At 40.8% G+C, this 18,322-nt stretch overlaps 1 protein-coding gene across 6 annotated transcripts in view; it reads left to right on the top strand.

The window, feature by feature from the left end:
* The window catches only part of map4l (microtubule associated protein 4 like), a 145,137-nt gene that overhangs the window by 27,312 nt on the left and 99,503 nt on the right, over positions 1–18,322 (top strand). For 5 of the 6 annotated variants that reach the window (XM_034703668.1, XM_034703669.1, XM_034703670.1 and 2 more), the window contains exon 2: positions 6,648–6,847. In XM_034703668.1, the coding sequence (XP_034559559.1) occupies positions 6,658–6,847 (190 nt within the window). In that variant the 5' untranslated portion in view covers positions 6,648–6,657. Of the gene's footprint in view, positions 1–390; positions 413–6,647; positions 6,848–18,322 lie in introns of those variants that run through there. The other variant, XM_034703667.1, reaches the window with a different exon arrangement.

The following is an 18,322-nucleotide window of genomic DNA, read 5'->3' on the forward strand; positions in this document are numbered from 1 at the left end:
TGTGTGTTCGCAGCAGGTTTCAGCGCTTAAAGAGTTAAATATTCGGCCCCACTATGAGACTCATCATGGCAAAAAATAAAACAGCTATTTTTGTAGAATGATTGTTCATTAAATGTGAACATTTACAGAATGTACTTGTACTATTTTGCATTAAAACAAAGGTAAAAATGTAGAGTTGTTGTTATTCATAGGTTATTATGTTATGATTTTGCTGGTCCGGCCCGATTCAGATTAACTTGGGCTGTATGCGGCCCCTGAACTGAAATGAGTTTGACACCCCTGGGTTAGACGGAGTCATGAGGAAAAGCTACATTCAAATTCTACATTCAAAAAGTGGGATCGCTGCATCCCTAGAAAGCATGTTTTGAATTTTGCACAGACTGAATGAGATCTGCAAAGTGTGCCAAATGAAGTAAGTGTCTCATGTTTTTCTAAAAGAGCGATCAATTTTAATAAATGGGTTTTAAGGCCACTGAGTGTTTGGCTCAGAGGACAGGGTTCAGTGTTTTAGTAATCATTAAAACCTGTAAATGAAAATAACTTCCGATAGTGAGTAATGAGAGGCAGAACGAGTGAGAGCAAACAAAGAGCACAGCTACAGGCCACTGAATGTTCAGGATTATGAAACCTCTCCAATGGAGCAGTGAATATTACAGAATAATACACTAAGAGGGTAATGGAGGTTAGGAAGCCTCTTTTTGGGATTGTTTCTTTTTATAATTGGAGTGAAGGAATTATTGAGAGCATCATCAGTGTGTGTGTTCATGTGTGTGTGTGTCAGAGAGAGAGAGTTCAGTGAGTATAAGTTGAAATATCTATCAAAGCATTTCAGTGAACAGAAACATGAAGGCGAGGAGATCAGAGGTGACGGCAGAGACGAAGAGTTCGGTGAAGGTAGATACCCAAAGTGAGAGTGTGTGAGGTGTCCACTGTACTCTCTCCTTCCCCTCAAACAATGGCCTACAGTTTCACTCAAGGCCGGCTCACACTCTACTGTATGCCCTCATACTGGCTGCTGTCCACAGTGTGTGTGAGTGTGTGCGTGTGTGAGTGTGTGTGTGTGGTATAGTTGTAAGACAATGGCAGCTTGTTTGTTGGGATTCTGGGACGAAGGCATGAGAGGGACAGACAGAGGAAGGAGTTTGTTCAGGGGTCACTCTGTCGCCAGTTATGTTTCACGTTGGTTTCATGCAAGCAGGTGTAATAAGTAAGGGATGATGTCTGGTTAGCAGGTTCGTGTCGGGGTCTGGTCCACCCTGAAGGGATTCTATTTCCTGTAACTACCTGCTAATCATACATTACCCCACTTATTACTCAGCTACTAATTCAAAATACTTAAACATGTTGGTAAAAACATTCAGAAAGGGGGCGTGTCCACTGCCAGCGCTGGTTTTCTATTCAAACTCAATGTGATTCAGCATTTTCAGTGGTCGGCGCCCTCAGCGCAGAAACACTCTCAGCATCAGCGGATTTTTGTCGCAGCACTCTGCAGCTGAAAATAGTTCAATAGACCAATCAGAATCAAGAAGGGGCGGGACTTCTGCAATCATCTTCGTCAACACAATGGCGGAGGTCCGTGCGGAGGAGAAAAGTCATCATACTCGTTTTGTCCTGGTTTAGAGCTGCTGCTGCTGCTCTCACACGATTTCTATCAGTAATTTTACAGTCTTATGTTAAAATGCCATGAGCATGTATGAAGCATACAGAGCATTTTAAAACAGACCTAAAGGGATGCAAGGGTGAGTTTTTTTTTTTAACTTTGTTACCTAGTAACAGTAAACGCTGATGATAAGCGCTCTGAAACTGAGGTTATGGGCGCTCCCAGTGCAAAAAACGGCGGCGGTGGACACGCCACCTAAAGATGATTTTATTGATCTAAGAGGATTTATGCATACAGTTTTTAAAAATAGTCCCAGTTAGTGCTGTGCGATATGGACCAAATTTTATATCCCGATATACAGTGCTGCTCAAAAGTTTGTGAACCCACAACGATGGTTAGATTTTTTGTAAAAAAATACTAAAATAACCTTATTAAATGTTAAGTTATACCCCAATCCACAATACTGACATTCCAAATAATGGACTCAAACAAAAGAAATAGTTAAATTGTCATTCTTTATTTAACACAAGTGGTTGATTTAAGAAAAACTCAGATATCATGGGTGCAAAAGTATGTGAACCCCTTCAGTTAATAGGATATTGCACCTCCTTTCGCAGAGATAACCTCAACCAAACGATTTCTGTAGTGACTTATCAGTCTCTCACATCTACTTTGGGGGATTTTTGCCCACTCTTCCTTGCAGAACGCAGCCAGTTGAGAGAGGTTGGATGGGCGTCTGGCATGAACTGCCCGCTTCAGGTCCCGCCACAGCATTTCAATGGGATTTAGGTCAGGACTTTGACTGGGCCAATCCAGAACACGAATCTTCTTCTTTTTCAGCCATTCCTTGGTTGTCTTGCTGGAATGCTTTGGATCATTATCATGTTGCATGATCCATCTTCTGCCAAGCTTTAACTTCAAAACTGATGGCTTCAGGTTCTGTTCCAGGATGTTACAATATTCCTCAGAATTCATGATTCCCTGGACTATGTGGAGTTGTCCAGGTCCTGAGGATGAAAAGCAAGCCCAGATCTTAACATTCCCACCACCATGTTTCACTGTTGGGAGAAGGTTCTTTTGGTGGTATGCAGTGTTGACTTTTCGCCAAACATGGCGGTTTTGGTTGTGACCAAACAGTTCAATTTTGGACTCATCTGTCCATAGAATGGACTTCCAAAAAGCTTCAGGTTTCTCCAGGTGCTCTCTGGCAAAGTTGAGACGGGCAGCTTTGTTCTTTTTTGTGAGCAGAGGCTTCTTCCTAGCAACCCTTCCATGAAAGCCATGTTGATTGAGTTTTCTTCTTATTGTGGAAGCATGCACATGTGTCCCAGATGCAGCAAGAGAGGTCTGCAAATCCCTAGATGTTATGTTTGGGTTGGCTTTTACCTGAATTATCATTTTTCTTGTGGCTCTTGCTGATATTTTAGAAGGTCGTCCACTTCTAGGTAGGGTTGTAGTCTTTTTCAGTGCTCTCCATTTGTAGATGATCTGCCTCACGGTGGAACGATGAAGCTCAAATTTTTTTGAGATGACTTTATAGCTTTCCCCAGACAAATGTGCTGTCACTACCCTCTTCCTGAGGTCCTCTGAGATCTCTCTTCCTCTCGGCATGATTGACCTGTATGGGTTCACCTGGTAAGACTAAAGTGACCTGGTATTTCTTCCCTAAACATCTCTCACTTTATTGGTCCATTTCAGTGGTTAATTTAGCCACCAATTTGTCCCACCTGATTCTACTTAACTGCTTGTTTTAAGCAATGCAGCTCAGGGTTCACTAACTTTTGCACCTACATCAGTTGATAAAAAAACTCTTTTTAATTTACTCTTGACTACACAATTGTTTTAAAAAAAAAAAAGTATATTGAATTGATAAACCTATACCTGCTATATCACATAAAAAATAACGGTTCTGATTAAATAAGGAAATCAGGTTGAAATAATAGAAAATTCCAAAATGTTCAAGAGGTTCACAAACTTTTGAGCAGCACTGTAGGTGATTTTATATCCTGATAACGATATATATCCTGATATAGTATTTTTCCTTAAAATTACATGAAATGAATGGCAGTTTTCTCTCATATTTTTCAATGTATTTATGAAACACATATTTTATGTATAAAAACATAATAAAATACAGTATATACAACGACAGTATATACTGGAACCATGTCTTGACATATGAATTTAGCGATGGCATCTGTAATTTGGCGGTGTCTGCGGGACTGCTTGTCGTACGGGATGCCGTTGACCAACGATTGTTTCAGACTCGTTTGGTGTGTTTTTTTCTTTTCATCACTGGGTGGTTTTGATGTCACGTTAGTGCTTTGTCGCAGCTTCACGCTGTCTCTGTACTGTTCTTCGTGTCGCGTCTTTAAGTGGTAGAAAAGATTAGATGTGTTCGAGTCGGTTGTAACGACTTGTTGGCGACATGTTGCGCAGATTACCGTTTTCTGGTCGGTGTCCGACTTTTTAAAACCAAACCAAAGCCAAACCATGGAATTGCGGTTCCCTCTTTTCGGCACCAACTCCTCTTTCGGTTCTGTTTCCACTTTGTTTTCCGCTAAGCTCTCCGCTTCTGCCATGTTGTTACATCCATGCTAGTAGTTGTGAGTGACGTAAAAATGCTACCGCAAAGTAGTAGCGGTGCTGCAGCTTACATTAACCTGCATTCATCATCGTTCATACAATGTCAGTGAAGCAACAGAGCTAGACCAATACCCTACACATCAAAATAACGATATAAACGACAGAGGGTTATATCGTACGGTGGACGTTTTTATATTGCACTACGATTTATATCGTAATATCGCACAGCACTAGTCCCAGTGATTCCTCATCAGTTATCACTCCATGGTGATGGATTCTTCTCTTCCTGTTTCGGTGGATTGAACATGAACCTGTCCTCATTCAGCTCTCCTTCTTCTCTGAGCTCTGCGGTTCACACACCTTTAAAAATAAACAAATGTCTCAACTTTGAACCCTGCTGCTATCATCACCACCGCTCATGGTTTCAGTTTCTTTGTAGAGATCACTAACCTAAAGTTTCTCTCACCTGCTCCGCTAGTTGATCATATTGATGGACAGGATCCAAGATGAAAATGTCCGTAGTCTGCCGATTTAGCATGCTAACCGAAACTAGCGGTTTAGCCACATGGGGCGCTGGTGGCTTAGCGGTCTAAGCGCCCCACATACATACAGTTCGACATACATGTCGCTCATACAAAATATCAAAGCACCAAATTATCACTTTACCCCCCCCCCAAAAAAATGTTTCAGCCACATTGTTTTAATGCAAACTGAAGCTAAGAGTTTTACCTCACCTGATGGTCTATGGCAGTGGTGTCCAAACTTTTTTCAAAGAGGGCCACATTTGATGTTGTCTGAATACTTCAGGGCCAGTGGCTCCTACTGAGACTTAGGAATCATAAAAGTTATATGTGAAACTCCATTTAATAACAATTATTTTACATTTTTTTCTCAATAAATCAGTAACTAGGAAGTCCTCAGTTCTTGTAGCAACGTAAACATTAGCAAACGTTATCTTCCTCTGGAGGAAGAGGTTTTTCTTTAGGGTCGGGCAATGTGGGAAAAATATTGTCTCATTTTTTTTCCTATGGCAGGATCACGATCTGGATTTCATCACACTTCTATTTCATGTTGTTTTCAAGACTTTTCTGACCAGCAGACAACAATTTAAGAGCTAAATAATTCTTGTCCTGCATTCTGAACTATTTTTTATGCATCAAATTTTGCCTTTTCTGCACAATTTCATAAGTTTGATCTTGTCTTGTGTCCTCTTTTGTGTCTTCTGAACTTTTATTGTTCATCAAGAACATTTTCACATCATGATAAAAACATTAATTTGAAAAACCTGTCAACTTTAAGAGTTCTTGTGTTTCCTCCTAATTATATTCCTGCAGAACATCCAGAGCTTTGAATTTATAAAAGTAGTCCATGTGAACCTTTTTGAGACATTTCTGGATTGACTTTAGTTTTGTTTGTGCGCTTGAAAGAAACTGCAAATGTACAGATGATTCAGAATGTGAATAATTTCTGTGCTATAAATAACACAATTTAAGATGGAAGCTTGGGGCCATAAATAAATGGACCTTGGGCCGCAATTGGCCCCCGGGCCGTACTTTGGACACCCCTGGTCTATGGTGTTGACAAGCAGAAGCTAAATGTGTCTGAACTCTTTCCCATGGATTGATTTGACATGATGTGTGATCAGTTTGCCTCTGGTGTTGCTCCTGTTAATGAAAGTTAATAACTAGGGATGAGCATTTCAAACCAAAATGCTATTCTATAATCAGTGGCATCTATTCGATGATTATTCTAATAACCCCCCCTCCAGCCCGTTTGTGTGGCAGTCACGTTAACCAGCAACAAAAAAATCGCCGCAACTGTTGCGTATGTTTTCTTCTTCTTTTGCTATTTAATGCGGTCAGCATTCTTCTTCTCCTGTTACTTAATGAGGTTAGCAAACAGCTTTAAGATGCTCTATAGCCACCGTCTGGCAGGAATACTGTATTACAAGCAGGTAAAAAACGATGAAAAATTGTACTTTTAAAATGAGAAAACATTCAAAGTAACTCTTGGATTTTTACCAAGTGAACAAATATTTGAATATTCGAAAAATCATTGCTCATCCCTATTAATAACCGTTATCAAGGGGTCTCGGCCAATCAGAATCAAGCATCTTACACAGCCAGAAGATCAGTAAGAGAGCCGGGTAGTAAATACAACATTAACTCCATCTGACTTTATATGTTATCTACATCAGATTAAATAAGCTCAGCTACAGTCACAGTTTTTCTCCATCAGGTTCCTCCTCATCCATGAACTCATGCCTCTGTCTGTGACTAAGTTTAATTTGATTTTGACAGCAGTGTCTAATGAAACAGTCAATCCGTGATGATTTCTCCTCTCTGTTTTTGTCTGCAGTGCTCTTCTGAATCATCTGAATCGACATGCTTGTAGTTTTATTCATAACACACAGGCGATGTTACTGTTTAGTAATCACACCTGTCTTTCCTTCTCTGTCCAGTAACAGGACTATGGACCTGAGCCTGAGAGATGCACTGGGTGGGGGTGGACACGGGGTCCCAGGTGGAGCCCCGGCTGAAGCCCTGCTGAAGAGAGACTTCGTGGCCTCGTTGGAGAAAGAGAGCTACGACGACAAGGTGGGAGAGAGCGTCTCCAAGAGCGACTACCGACCCTTACTGGATGGGAAGGACATGAAGAGCGGTAAGTCTTCATGACGGGAGGAAGGAAGTGATGCTTGTCTCTAACGTGATGTTGACCCCTGAAGGGAGGCCCTCTCTCCTTAGGGGGGTCACAGATCTGTTGGCTGGAGGACGTTTAAGGAAATACGCTTTTTTGGATAATTTGACATAACGAGGACAAATTTAGAGAGATAGTTAAAATTACAACCACAATGTTTCAAAGTGCAGAACCATGTTTTATGTTTTGCCAACTTTTGGCAGTTATTTATGTTGTCAGATTTAAAGAAGGAGCTCAATAACTTCCTCTTATTTTCATCCCTAGATGTCAGATAGTTGAGGATTTGTATTGAAGTTTGTTTAGAGCTGAGTTGTTCTTGAATACATCTTCTGATGCGCCTGAACACATCATCACTGATGGAACCAGGGGTCATCATGTTGGAGCCAGGAGCCATCTCGAGGCTTTCTCAGCTTCTCCGGTGGTGTTCTTGATGGCTCTGCTCCTTGCCGTTCCCGTAATGCCGAGTGCACTTAGGGCTTTGTGGAGTGAGCGCCCCACAAATCCCCTGCTGCCAACCTTGACGGGCATACACACGTCTTGCCTTCCAGGCCTGCGCCCGACAGTCGATGACCACATGAGAAACATTATATTTCAAACCTTCATAATGATAACAATGCAGAGTCAGGATTCTTTGGTCTGTGGAGGAGACCAAAGAAGGAGTTTTGGAGCCTCTATACATCTGCGTTCCTCTGTTCAAGAGAGGACCAACTTCAGGGTGCACAAATACATCTGTGTGTGTTTGGAAGTTTTATAGTTTGGAACCTTTTTAAAATTACTGCAGAGGGTGTTTTTTTTTTATCAGTCTTTCATGTTATTGATCTCCTCTAAGGCTGAATGACTTCATGAAAATATCACATTGTCTAACTGACTGATTTCTGAAGAGGAGCTCCATTTGAAAAGATTTGTACTAAACAAATCAATCAATCAATCAAGCTTTATTTATATAGCACCTCTCATACAAATCAAATGCAACCCAAAGTGCTTCACAGCGATTGAAAAGAAGAAAGAAGCAGAAATAAAATAATGGCAAGACATGTTAAAAAACAAAAATGGATTTTAAAATAGAGACTAAAATAAAATAGAGAATAATTCACACAGACAGCAATAAAATATATAAAATAAAATGTGTAATTAAAATAAGTTAAAGCGTCAAAATTAATATTAAGAATATAAATAGTTAAAATAAATAATTTTAAAGGGTAAGGATAAGAGTTAAAAATAAAATTAAGGCTAAAAATATCAATAAAACTGAGTAGATAGAATAAATAATTGAATGAATAAGTAAATAAAAATAAATAAATTAAATTAAATTAAAATTAAAATCAATATAATAGGAAAAAGCAAATAAAAAAATGTTAAAATATATAGATTTGTCTGTTTTACTCATAGACTGTTCACTAAAATAGATGTCATTTTGGATTGGGTTGAAGCCAAGAGATGATCAGCACCCCCTGCTGGCCGGCTGCAATATATGTCATACACCTCACCTCGCCATTATTCCAGAGGGAACATCGGTCAAAGTACAAAATTAATACAATTAAAATACACGTCAGGTACAGATATCTCAAACATGGATTCTTTCATTGTATTGTATTATTTTCTTGCTGATTCATGTCTCATTTTTCTTAGAAGTTGAGTTTGATAGTTATCACAGAGCGGATGTGACTTCATGATTGACAGCTCAGTTGACACATGCAGCGTTCTGTACCCGGTCAGCAGATTAGAGGAGGAACACAACTGTTCTGTTTTAAAGAAATCCCCTTCAGATAAATCTTTCTTTTGGAAATATGATAACTTGCTGGGAGGATTTCATTGTTGCCTTTCAAATTAAAGGTTCAGTAATGCGTGTGGTAAAAATATTAAAGGGATAGTTCTGTTGTTTTTTTTTAAAGCAGGGTTTTATGAGGTACTTGTCAATAGTAAGTGTATCACCCACAGAGGCGCTGCAGGCGTGTTCCTCTGCCTCAGTGCACCGATCAGCTAATCAGATCTGCTCATGGGAAGTTGAGTTCTTTTTTCATCTCAGTTTGACATCATTGGAGCAACAACTGCTGAAAAAAAAACAATGAAAGCCTAAAATGTACTCAGACTATTAGTGGTGTTCAGTACAGGTATCCTCTGATTCAGAAAGGTCTCTTGTTACAAGGGATGTTCATTTAATCGCGTAACAATTACATTAAATTTCTATTGAAGGATTTTAGTCGCCTCAGAACATCTCTAGTTGTCACCAAGCTCCACTCATGACAGCAGTTGCTCTCTCAGTTTGCAGGTTTCTCCCCCTGCCCCACCAGGTGACTTGGGATCTGTCCTGCTCTCCATTTAGCACAAAACTTTCTCCCTCTCTTTTCTTTTTACCCCTGGGTCTTCTTCCTCTGGGAACTCCAGTTCATAAGGTGTCCTCTGGTGTCCGCAGTAAATGACATGTCATTGGAACTGTCAGAGTCACTCATTATTAAGCTTGGTTGTATTTTCGTCTCTTTTGACGCCTGCAGACCTGAACAGCTGATCAGTGGGCTGCAGGCAGAGGAACATGATGGGATGCACCCAAGAGTAATGCAAAAAAAAAAGGGCTTTCTTATTGCAAAGTGAAGCGCTGAACAATTTCAGACAGAGCATTTAATTTCACTGATATTAGTGTTTGGGTTGGATTTTGTTGGAATCAGCATTTGATAAGAGAGCTTCTGTTCTGGCTCTTCAGCTGCTTTCTCAAAACAAAGGGGCCGAGCAGAGCGGGATGTTCTGTCGGTGGAACACTAACTATTGACAAGAGACTTACACAACCCTATCCCACAAAAAAAAAAAAAAGGAACTCTCCTTTTAATTGTGATTCTAATGACACTGCATACAGAAGGCTGTTCCTTGATTTGATTGGTTGATTCCAAGCGTCTGGGAAAAAGACGATCTTTGCAGCATTAATAAACATGTTTACAGCCTGGTTCAAAAAACAGCTTGGCTCTACTTTGCTAATATCTCTATTTGCACACACTGTACAGGGATGAATTTTTTTCTGACGTGACGGCTCAGAAGATATTAAGATTACAAGTTTTTGCCCAAATAAGGACATGACTGACTTGACTCCTGGTCGGGAACACATAGCTGTTGGCTAGGAGGCTCAAACTCCACCCCTTTACGTCACACTCTGCCTGGTTGAGTTCTGCATTTCCAATATGGCTGCCGCCGTCGATTGGCTTCAAAACAGCTCTCAGGAACAGATGGGTGACGTCTTGGATACTACTTCCATATTATATACAGTCTATGCTTGATTCCTTGGTTGATTTGTGAATAATGTATCTATTGTTTTTGACAGTTGTGGTGGAAATCTAGAAATGATAGACTCAAACAACAACGGTTTGTCTTTGTGAGCTTTATTCCTGCCTTCAGTGAGCTTTGCAAAGCGGTCAGCTGGCAGAGTGATCTAACAACCGAGACAAGGTCTGCTCAACCCAGACCCAGAGTGGAGATTCGACACGTTACTTATTATCTTCAGAGAATAAGATTAACACATCATTAAAGGTGACATATCATGCAAAATCCACTTTTTAATGGTTCTCTACCTGAATGTGTCCCTGGCATGTCTACAAACCCCCCGAGAATGAAAAGAATCCATTCTGCCCCTGTTCTGATTTCTCCACCTTTCTGTAAATGTGTGCTGAAACGAGCCGTTTCAGTTTTCAGTGTTTTTCATACGTCACAACAACATCCGGTCTGTAACAGGAAGTCAGAGCTCGGAGCTTGTTCAGCCCATAGACTGTATAAAATACAACTCAACCCCTCCTCCGTTTTTCATTCCCTGCACACGTGTGTGCTAACAAGGAGCTTAGGAGGGAGGCATGCTAGTTGTAGGCTGTTTTAATAAACACAAAGGTCGGTTTTACTCCCCACGTCTGCAGATTTGAAGATCTAGTGGATGATTTTTATTTATCATGGAAAAGTGCTAGTTAGCATAGCCACATAGCTACATGTTGGTAGCTGTGTACCAAGACACACGTCGACATACTGACAAATAAAACAACAAGAAACACTAAATCTGTGACCAATGGTTCAGAAAGGTCCTGCTGCAGGCGCCTCTCTGTCAGGATCAGATTCTGGATCAGATTCAGAGGGTTGAAGTAACGCGGTCTGTCAGCAGCCAACATGTAAACATTAGATCAACGTGCTGGACAGCCGAGGCCACATCCACTTCCTGAGGGGGCGTGGCCAGAGAGAAAACGGAGTGTTCTGAGCAGGGCTGAAGAAGAGGGTTTTTCAGGAATGCCAAGATCTGATTTCAAAGTGTTTTTTTGAGCTTAAACTTTAAAGACATGTTTTGGGGACCTCTTAGACCAATATATATTGATGAAAAAAGCGTGATATGTCACCTTTAAACATATTCAAATAACTGTAAGACAAACAAGAGAGCTTTTTACAACCTATTGCTTCCTGGCCACCTTCCTGACTTCTCACCTTATGGTCTGCTCCTCAGCCATGGGAACAGATAACAGTATGCAAATCACAGAAGGTCTGGTATGTGTGAATGTTTCTAGCTTCTAATCAACACAAGAACAACATATTATCATGTCTGTATTTTTCCCATCACACAGTGTACAGAACCAACATATGTCAATATAGGGTCTTAAGAAATGAGTAGTTTCAATATTAGTCAACATCAGTTTGATAATCATCCCAGATTTATTCTTTTTGTGGACCCTTGACGCTCTGAAGAGTCTCCTATATGTATCAGGGTTACCCTCAGGACTCTCCATCTTTGAAGGTTGAGCTTAATTGCGACAGCATGGTGGCTGGCTGTCGTGACTTAAAGCTGCAGTTCTGCCTTTAATCGTCTTTATCTCTCATATTCGTCAGTTTGTGTATTCCTGCCTCTCTTTTGTCTCCTCTTTTGTCTTTCCCTACTTCTCCCTTTTTCCCTTTTTTCTCCTTCTCACTGTTCCTTTCAGTCTTTGTGCCACCACCTCTCTCCGTCTTCCTCTCTTCCTGTCATTGTTCTGCTGTGTCAGCCCGGAGACAGTGCTGTATTAGCATCATTACCATTAGCACTCACACACACACACACACACACACAAACAAACAGAATTAGCAGTCTGCCAGTGGCAAAGTTTGCTCCAATGAGTTGAATGTTAGCCTCGCTGTCAGTGTTTGACACGCAACAGTTCAAAGCTGTAGGGAGACAGAGTTTGGCAGCAGTTCTTATCCATCGCACTTGTAGATTCTTTAGCTCGTCCTTTTTATGTTGTTATATAATTCTCCACTTCATGTGATATGGAGCTGATAAGACACAGAGAAGGGAATCACAGCAGCAGAGGCTGAGATGTGATAAAAAGAGGACAGGCTGTCTTCTGCTGTATTTATGGTTTCAACAGTTTGTCAGAGTAAATCATTTTTATTAAAAACCTGCTGACATATAAATACTGTCTGGTTTTAAATCACTCAAACACCATCTCTCCTCCCTCTCTTCCCCTGGTGATGTCTGGTGCAGAGTGAATGGCTGGATGGTTTAAAGATGCTGAAGGCAGCGATCATCTTATTAATGCTACACTTAATCCAGACTCTGCTTCTTCTTCTGACTTTGATGAGAGTATTCCTGTTTCACAATGTCAGACTTGGAGCTGGGCGATATTGAAAAAGATGTTATCACAACGATATTTTCCATATAAGTCAATATTGATAATTTTTGCAATAAATATCAAATCAGTATGTGGGTAAAGGAAGAGCACAGAGACAACTTCTGTTGTTCATTTCGAACACGTTTAATGTCCACCGTGACCGTAGGACAACTGAACACCAAACGACCGTGATGCATTCACTGCACTGTGGGAAACAACATCACTCAGCCTGTAACTCTTAGTAATCTAAGAGGGGAGAGCACAACTCAAAACAATACTCTACTAAACTGACACACAGTACACAAATTTGATATTTCTTTGTTGTAAATTTAAATCAAATTATGCAAATAACTTCAATCTGAGAAAAATGAGAATGTACAAACTGAAACTTCACAAAAATCTCATCTTACACAAAAGACCTGCTTCCTGTTAACACCATCATAAATGATGGATTCAAGAAGCTTATCAGAAAACTAATTCCAGATCCAAGCTAACAAACAGTCTGGTTTCTTCAACTTTCTATCAGGAGCACAAATCTGCATTTAAAGGTGACATATCACGCTTTTTTCATCAATATATATTGGTCTAAGAGGTCCCCAAAACATGTCTTTAAAGTTTATGCTCAAAAAAACACTTTGAAATCAGATTTTGGTCTGCCTGAAAAACCCTCTTCTTCAGTCCTCCTCAGAACACTCTGTTTTCTCACTGACCAAGCCCCCTCAGGAAGTGGATGTGCCTCGGCTGTCCAGCACGTTGATCTTATGTTTACATGTTGGCTGAATATACACGGCTGCTCACAGATCACGTTACTTCAACCCTCTGAATCTGATCCAGAATCTGATCCTGACGGAGAGGCGCCTGCAGCAGGACCTTTCTGAAGGATTGGTCACAGATTTAGTATTTCTTGTTGTTTTATTTATCAGTATGTAGACGTGTGTCTTGGTACACAGCTACGAACATGTAGCTATGTGGCTATGCTAACTAGAGCTAGCACTTATCCATGATAAATAAAAATCATCCACTAGATCTTCAAATCTGCAGACGTGGGGAGTAAAACCAACCTCTACCAGAAAGGCAGCAGGACCTTTCTGAAGGATTGGTCACAGATTTAGTGTTTCTTGTTGTTTTATTTGTCAGTATGTAGACGTGTGTCTTGGTACACAGCTACAGCTATGAACATGTAGCTATGTAGCTATGCTAACTAGCGCTAGCACTTATCCATGACAAATAAAAATCATCCACTAGATCTTCAAATCTGCAGACATGGGGAGTAAAACCGACCTTTGTGTTTATTAAGACAGCCTACAACTAGCATGCCTCCCTCCTAAGCTCCTTGTTAGCACACATTTGTGCAGGTAATGAAAAACGGAGGAGGGATTCAGTATTATTTTATACAGTCTATGGGCTGAACAAGCTCCGAGCTCTGACTCCGTGACAGACCGGATATTGTTGTTACGTAACAAAAACACGGAAGTCTGAAACGGCTCGTTTCAGACTTCAGACTTAAAGCATCCTGCTTTAAACGATCTGGCATGATGTGTGGATGTGAGAGTGTGATACGTCACATCTGTCAAATCTGAGGGTATTGATCGTATTGTGTGCAGGTTTGTTACAAGTTGCAAGATTTTACCATATGCAGTAAATTTGACATTAAAAGATGAGTGCATCACGTGGCTCCTGATATCAGCTCACACGGTCATGATGTGACCAAAAACAAAACTCCCACAGGTTATATAATCATACTTTTTGTTATCAATTACCTAATACATCCTCACAGATGTTAATGAGATGACATTTAGAGGAGGTTCTGGATGGAGTACAGACAGCAGCAAAGACTCAGAGATGGATGAGGTCTGATTGGTTTGATATTGAAGATGTTAAACGCAGATGGCACATCGAACAGAGCCGCATGTTTGTGTCTTTAATCCCGCTTGATAAACCGCCAGCCTGTCCCATCATCTCACATACTTTTTGACATGCCCATGCACAGCTGGTATGATAATGATCACCAAAAGCAGGGACACGTCCTCCAGCTCTGTGACTATTTAAAGCTCTGGTGACCATATAGGCCTGCAGGCGACGCTCTGTGAGAGCCATATGGGTGAAATACTGAGGAGGAATCTGTGACAGCTGATGTTTACAGGGTGTCTCGGATATTTGCATATCCTAGATCCTTTAAGTGAACATGCATTAGAGCACAAGCACACATGTGATAAGAATTTAACCCAGGAGTGATGTAGGACCCCTTCAAGTATCCAATGCAGTCCTTCTTTTTGAAGTTATGCTTTTGGGCATTTCTGTCATTATTGATAGGAAAGCTGGAGAGAGACAGGAAATGTGGGGAGTAGAGAGAGGGGGAAGACATGCAGCAAATTATCAAGGCCGGGAGTCAAACCTGCAAACACTGCAACGAGGACTATGGCCTCTGTATGTGGGGCACACGCTTAGACCACTAGGGCAACAGGCCCCCAATCTAGGCCTTCTTGCCTAGATTGCGCTTCCATGTTAAAGTAAACAGGAGTCAAAGTTAAACTAAACTTTATATTCAAAAACACTGAGAAATAATCTAATCTAAACATAAAGAAAAATCTGCACTAGTTTTTCATAAGAAAGAATAACTTGGGGATATAAATAGATACAATTTCTCATTCTTAAGCCTGGTTTATACTTCAGTGGTCGACGCGGATGTGAGCTCTTCATTTGAGCATCGATGTGTCCGTGTCTCTGCTTTTTTCTTGTTTTTCTATCGCTGTAAAGCACTTTGAATTGAATTTTATTGGTTTTTAAAGGAGCTATATCAATAAAGCTTGAAAGCTTCATTGAAAACTAATAACCAAATGTAAACAGTTAGTTGAATGGCAGATGCTAAATCAATGCAGGGCTCTTATCATCAAGTCCTTCTGCATCTCCCCTACGCAGCAGGGGCTGACGCGGACATGAGCACCACATACTTGTGCGTCGATGTGTCCGTGTCGCGCAGTTATACTATGCCAAAACACTTGAGGGCGGTGTGGTCTCTCTGATAGCCAGTTACCTGCTTCTGGCCCCCGCTTCCTCAGTGATTCAGAGCGTGTTATGTTAATCTACAGCTGATATATGATTACAGGGAATAATAGAGAGGAGATGTCAGAGGAGATGAAATACTTATAATAGTTACATAAATATTTTGTTGTTGTTGGTGTGCATTAGTCTCTACTTCAAAATCCATTTTTGTTTTTTAATATGTAGTATGTTTTTCCATTATTTAATCTCTGCTTTTTTCTTGTTTTTTAATTTCTGTAAAGCACTTTGTTTTGCGTTTTATTGGTTTTAAAGGAGCTATATCAATAAAGCTTCAAAGCTTGATTGAAAACTAATAACCAAATGTAAACAGTCAGTTGAATGGCAGATGCTAAATCAATGCAGGGCTCTTATCATCAAGTCCTATGATTGTTAAAGGCTGATTTATACTTCTGCGACGCGGACATGAGCACCACATACTTGTGCGTTAATGTGTCCGTGACACGCAGTAATTCTACACTGAAACGCTTGAGGGTAGTGTGGTCTCTCTGATAGCCGGTCACCTCCTTCCGGCCCGCTAAGATCTCTGTTTACTTTTCCACAGAGATTCAGAGCGTGTTCTGTTAATCTACAGCTGATACATGTTGCTGTTTATCATACAGACATGATTACATGAAGAACAGAGAGGAGGAGATGAAATACACGGCCGATGAGCGGGGATCCAGGAAGTGCTGTAAATGCAGGAAACACAATGCCGCAGAGCTGACCAATCACAGGGCTTGCTTTCCGCATTGACTCTATGCATAGTTACATTTGCGAGGAGATGCACGTCAGCTACGTGCGTAGGCCTCTGCGAAGGTACGGGAGCTATGCGTGCTGGAGTGTTGTCTGCCAGTTTTTTTCTTTTAACATCTAATTTTTTTCATTTGAAGTTCTTATTTTGTATTCAGTTCACCTTTTTTTCTTATGTTTATGATACTTTCAGTGTTAACACAAACACTTTAAAATGTGTTTGAAGGCGTTTGGTGAAAACACTTTGGAATCATCTTTAAGAGCTGTGGCAGGACTGATGTTTTGGTCCCTTTAAGGACCCCGTGTTTCTCATCAGATAAATGACCAGAGTCAAAATGAGCAGTCTGAATTTGTTCCGAGTATCATCCAGATGGGATTGATAGTGCTGATCCTGGACCACGCCACGGGCTGCTAATTTGACATCATGTGACTGTGAGGTGAAGTGAACCCAGGTGGAACATCTGCCACCTGTGAGTTCGTGAGATGATGCAGACTTCATGTTTTCATGAACAGTACAGCTGTACAGTTAGGACTAGGGCTGTCAAAATTGCTCCAAAATGACGTTCGAATATTCGCTCTAAAAAAATCCCATAGGTTCGAACCATTCGAATATCTATATTTGCGCATTATGTCAATAACAGGTGGACAAACTAATACAAAGAGACATAACTACCATAACTAACATACCTACACATTACAAAACAAGTAAATGACCTAATGGTCTATATCTTAACACTTTTAAGACCGTAGACCTCTCGCTCGTCCCCCTCCCCTGTCTGTTCGTAATGCGCTGAGTGAGTGCTGAACAAGACTTGTGCGAGCAATTAAAGGTCCCGACTCTTGTCCCTAATATAGGCAGGCTTCATTCAGTGATTGATGCAAATATTAACATTAACTGAAGTTAAAGTTAAAAACGAAAAATTAGTCCACTTACATTCTTGGCGCTTGTATAAAAAAAGAGGAAAAACTGCATTTTATCCCAGTGTCACTGATGGTCGGGCTCTTTTAGTCCACTGTCAATGCAGGGTCTTAGGCCGGACAGGTTATTTGCCAAAAACACAAGACAGTCCACATGTGAACAAGACAGTTCTCATGTGAAGAGGCCAGATCTCTTTTTATTCACTATGTTCCAAACGGAGGAAAAGACGCGTTCAGAGCGCACTGAGGATCCAGGGACGTAAGGATTTCTCTGCAGTCTGCTTCACGCTGTGCATGTGTGACTCCTGTGACCTGTCCCTGACCTGTCATGCAGTGCGCCCACTCGCAAAGAAGCCGCAGATGTGTTTTTTTCCACAATCTAATATTAATTTTCACAATGGAATCTCCGTTTTTTTTTTAGATTCGAATATATATTCGAATTTAGAATATTCGTTGACAGCCCTAGTCAGGACCAGTGGTGATCAGTAATAAAAGAAGGTGAAAACTGTTGAATGTTAATGTTGAATATTTCTGACATGAAGCTCTGCAGATTGACATGTTGCCATATCCAGTTGGATGGTCTGGGTACATGTCAAAATCAGTACCAATCAGTGAGATCTATAGTCTGAGACAACAGGAGCAACTCTCTGCTTCTGATGACTTTGAAAGAGTCTGCCTCTCTGACTTATCTGTTCCTACATCTCTCTGTTCCTCTTCCTTTAGTACTCAGGAGCAGGTTTGTTCAGCCTGGGATACATCTCATACATCTCAATGAGGATCAGGATCAATATTACTTCATCGTTCGACCTTCTGATATATTTAAGTTTGATAAAACCACCCACAGCTCCTCTACCAGATTTGCTCATCAGAATAACTAAAGAGAAATCTAAACTTCATTGAAGACTCCTCTCAGCTCTGACGTGTGTAAAGTGTAAAGTGTGAATGTGGATATATTTTGGGGTTCATTCACTGACGGAGTGAAGTTGAGTTCACCGTGGGCTCTCGGTGTGAAGCTGCACAGAAAGTTACGCTGCAGTCTGCTGGTGTTTTTATCAAGCTGGGAAGGAGCTGTGTTTGCTGAGGCATGATAACACATCTCTGCAGTGTGTGTACTTTCACTGTACGTGTG

The sequence above is a fragment of the Notolabrus celidotus genome, chromosome 15 (assembly GCF_009762535.1).
Source record: "Notolabrus celidotus isolate fNotCel1 chromosome 15, fNotCel1.pri, whole genome shotgun sequence".
Lineage (NCBI taxonomy): Eukaryota > Metazoa > Chordata > Actinopteri > Labriformes > Labridae > Notolabrus > Notolabrus celidotus.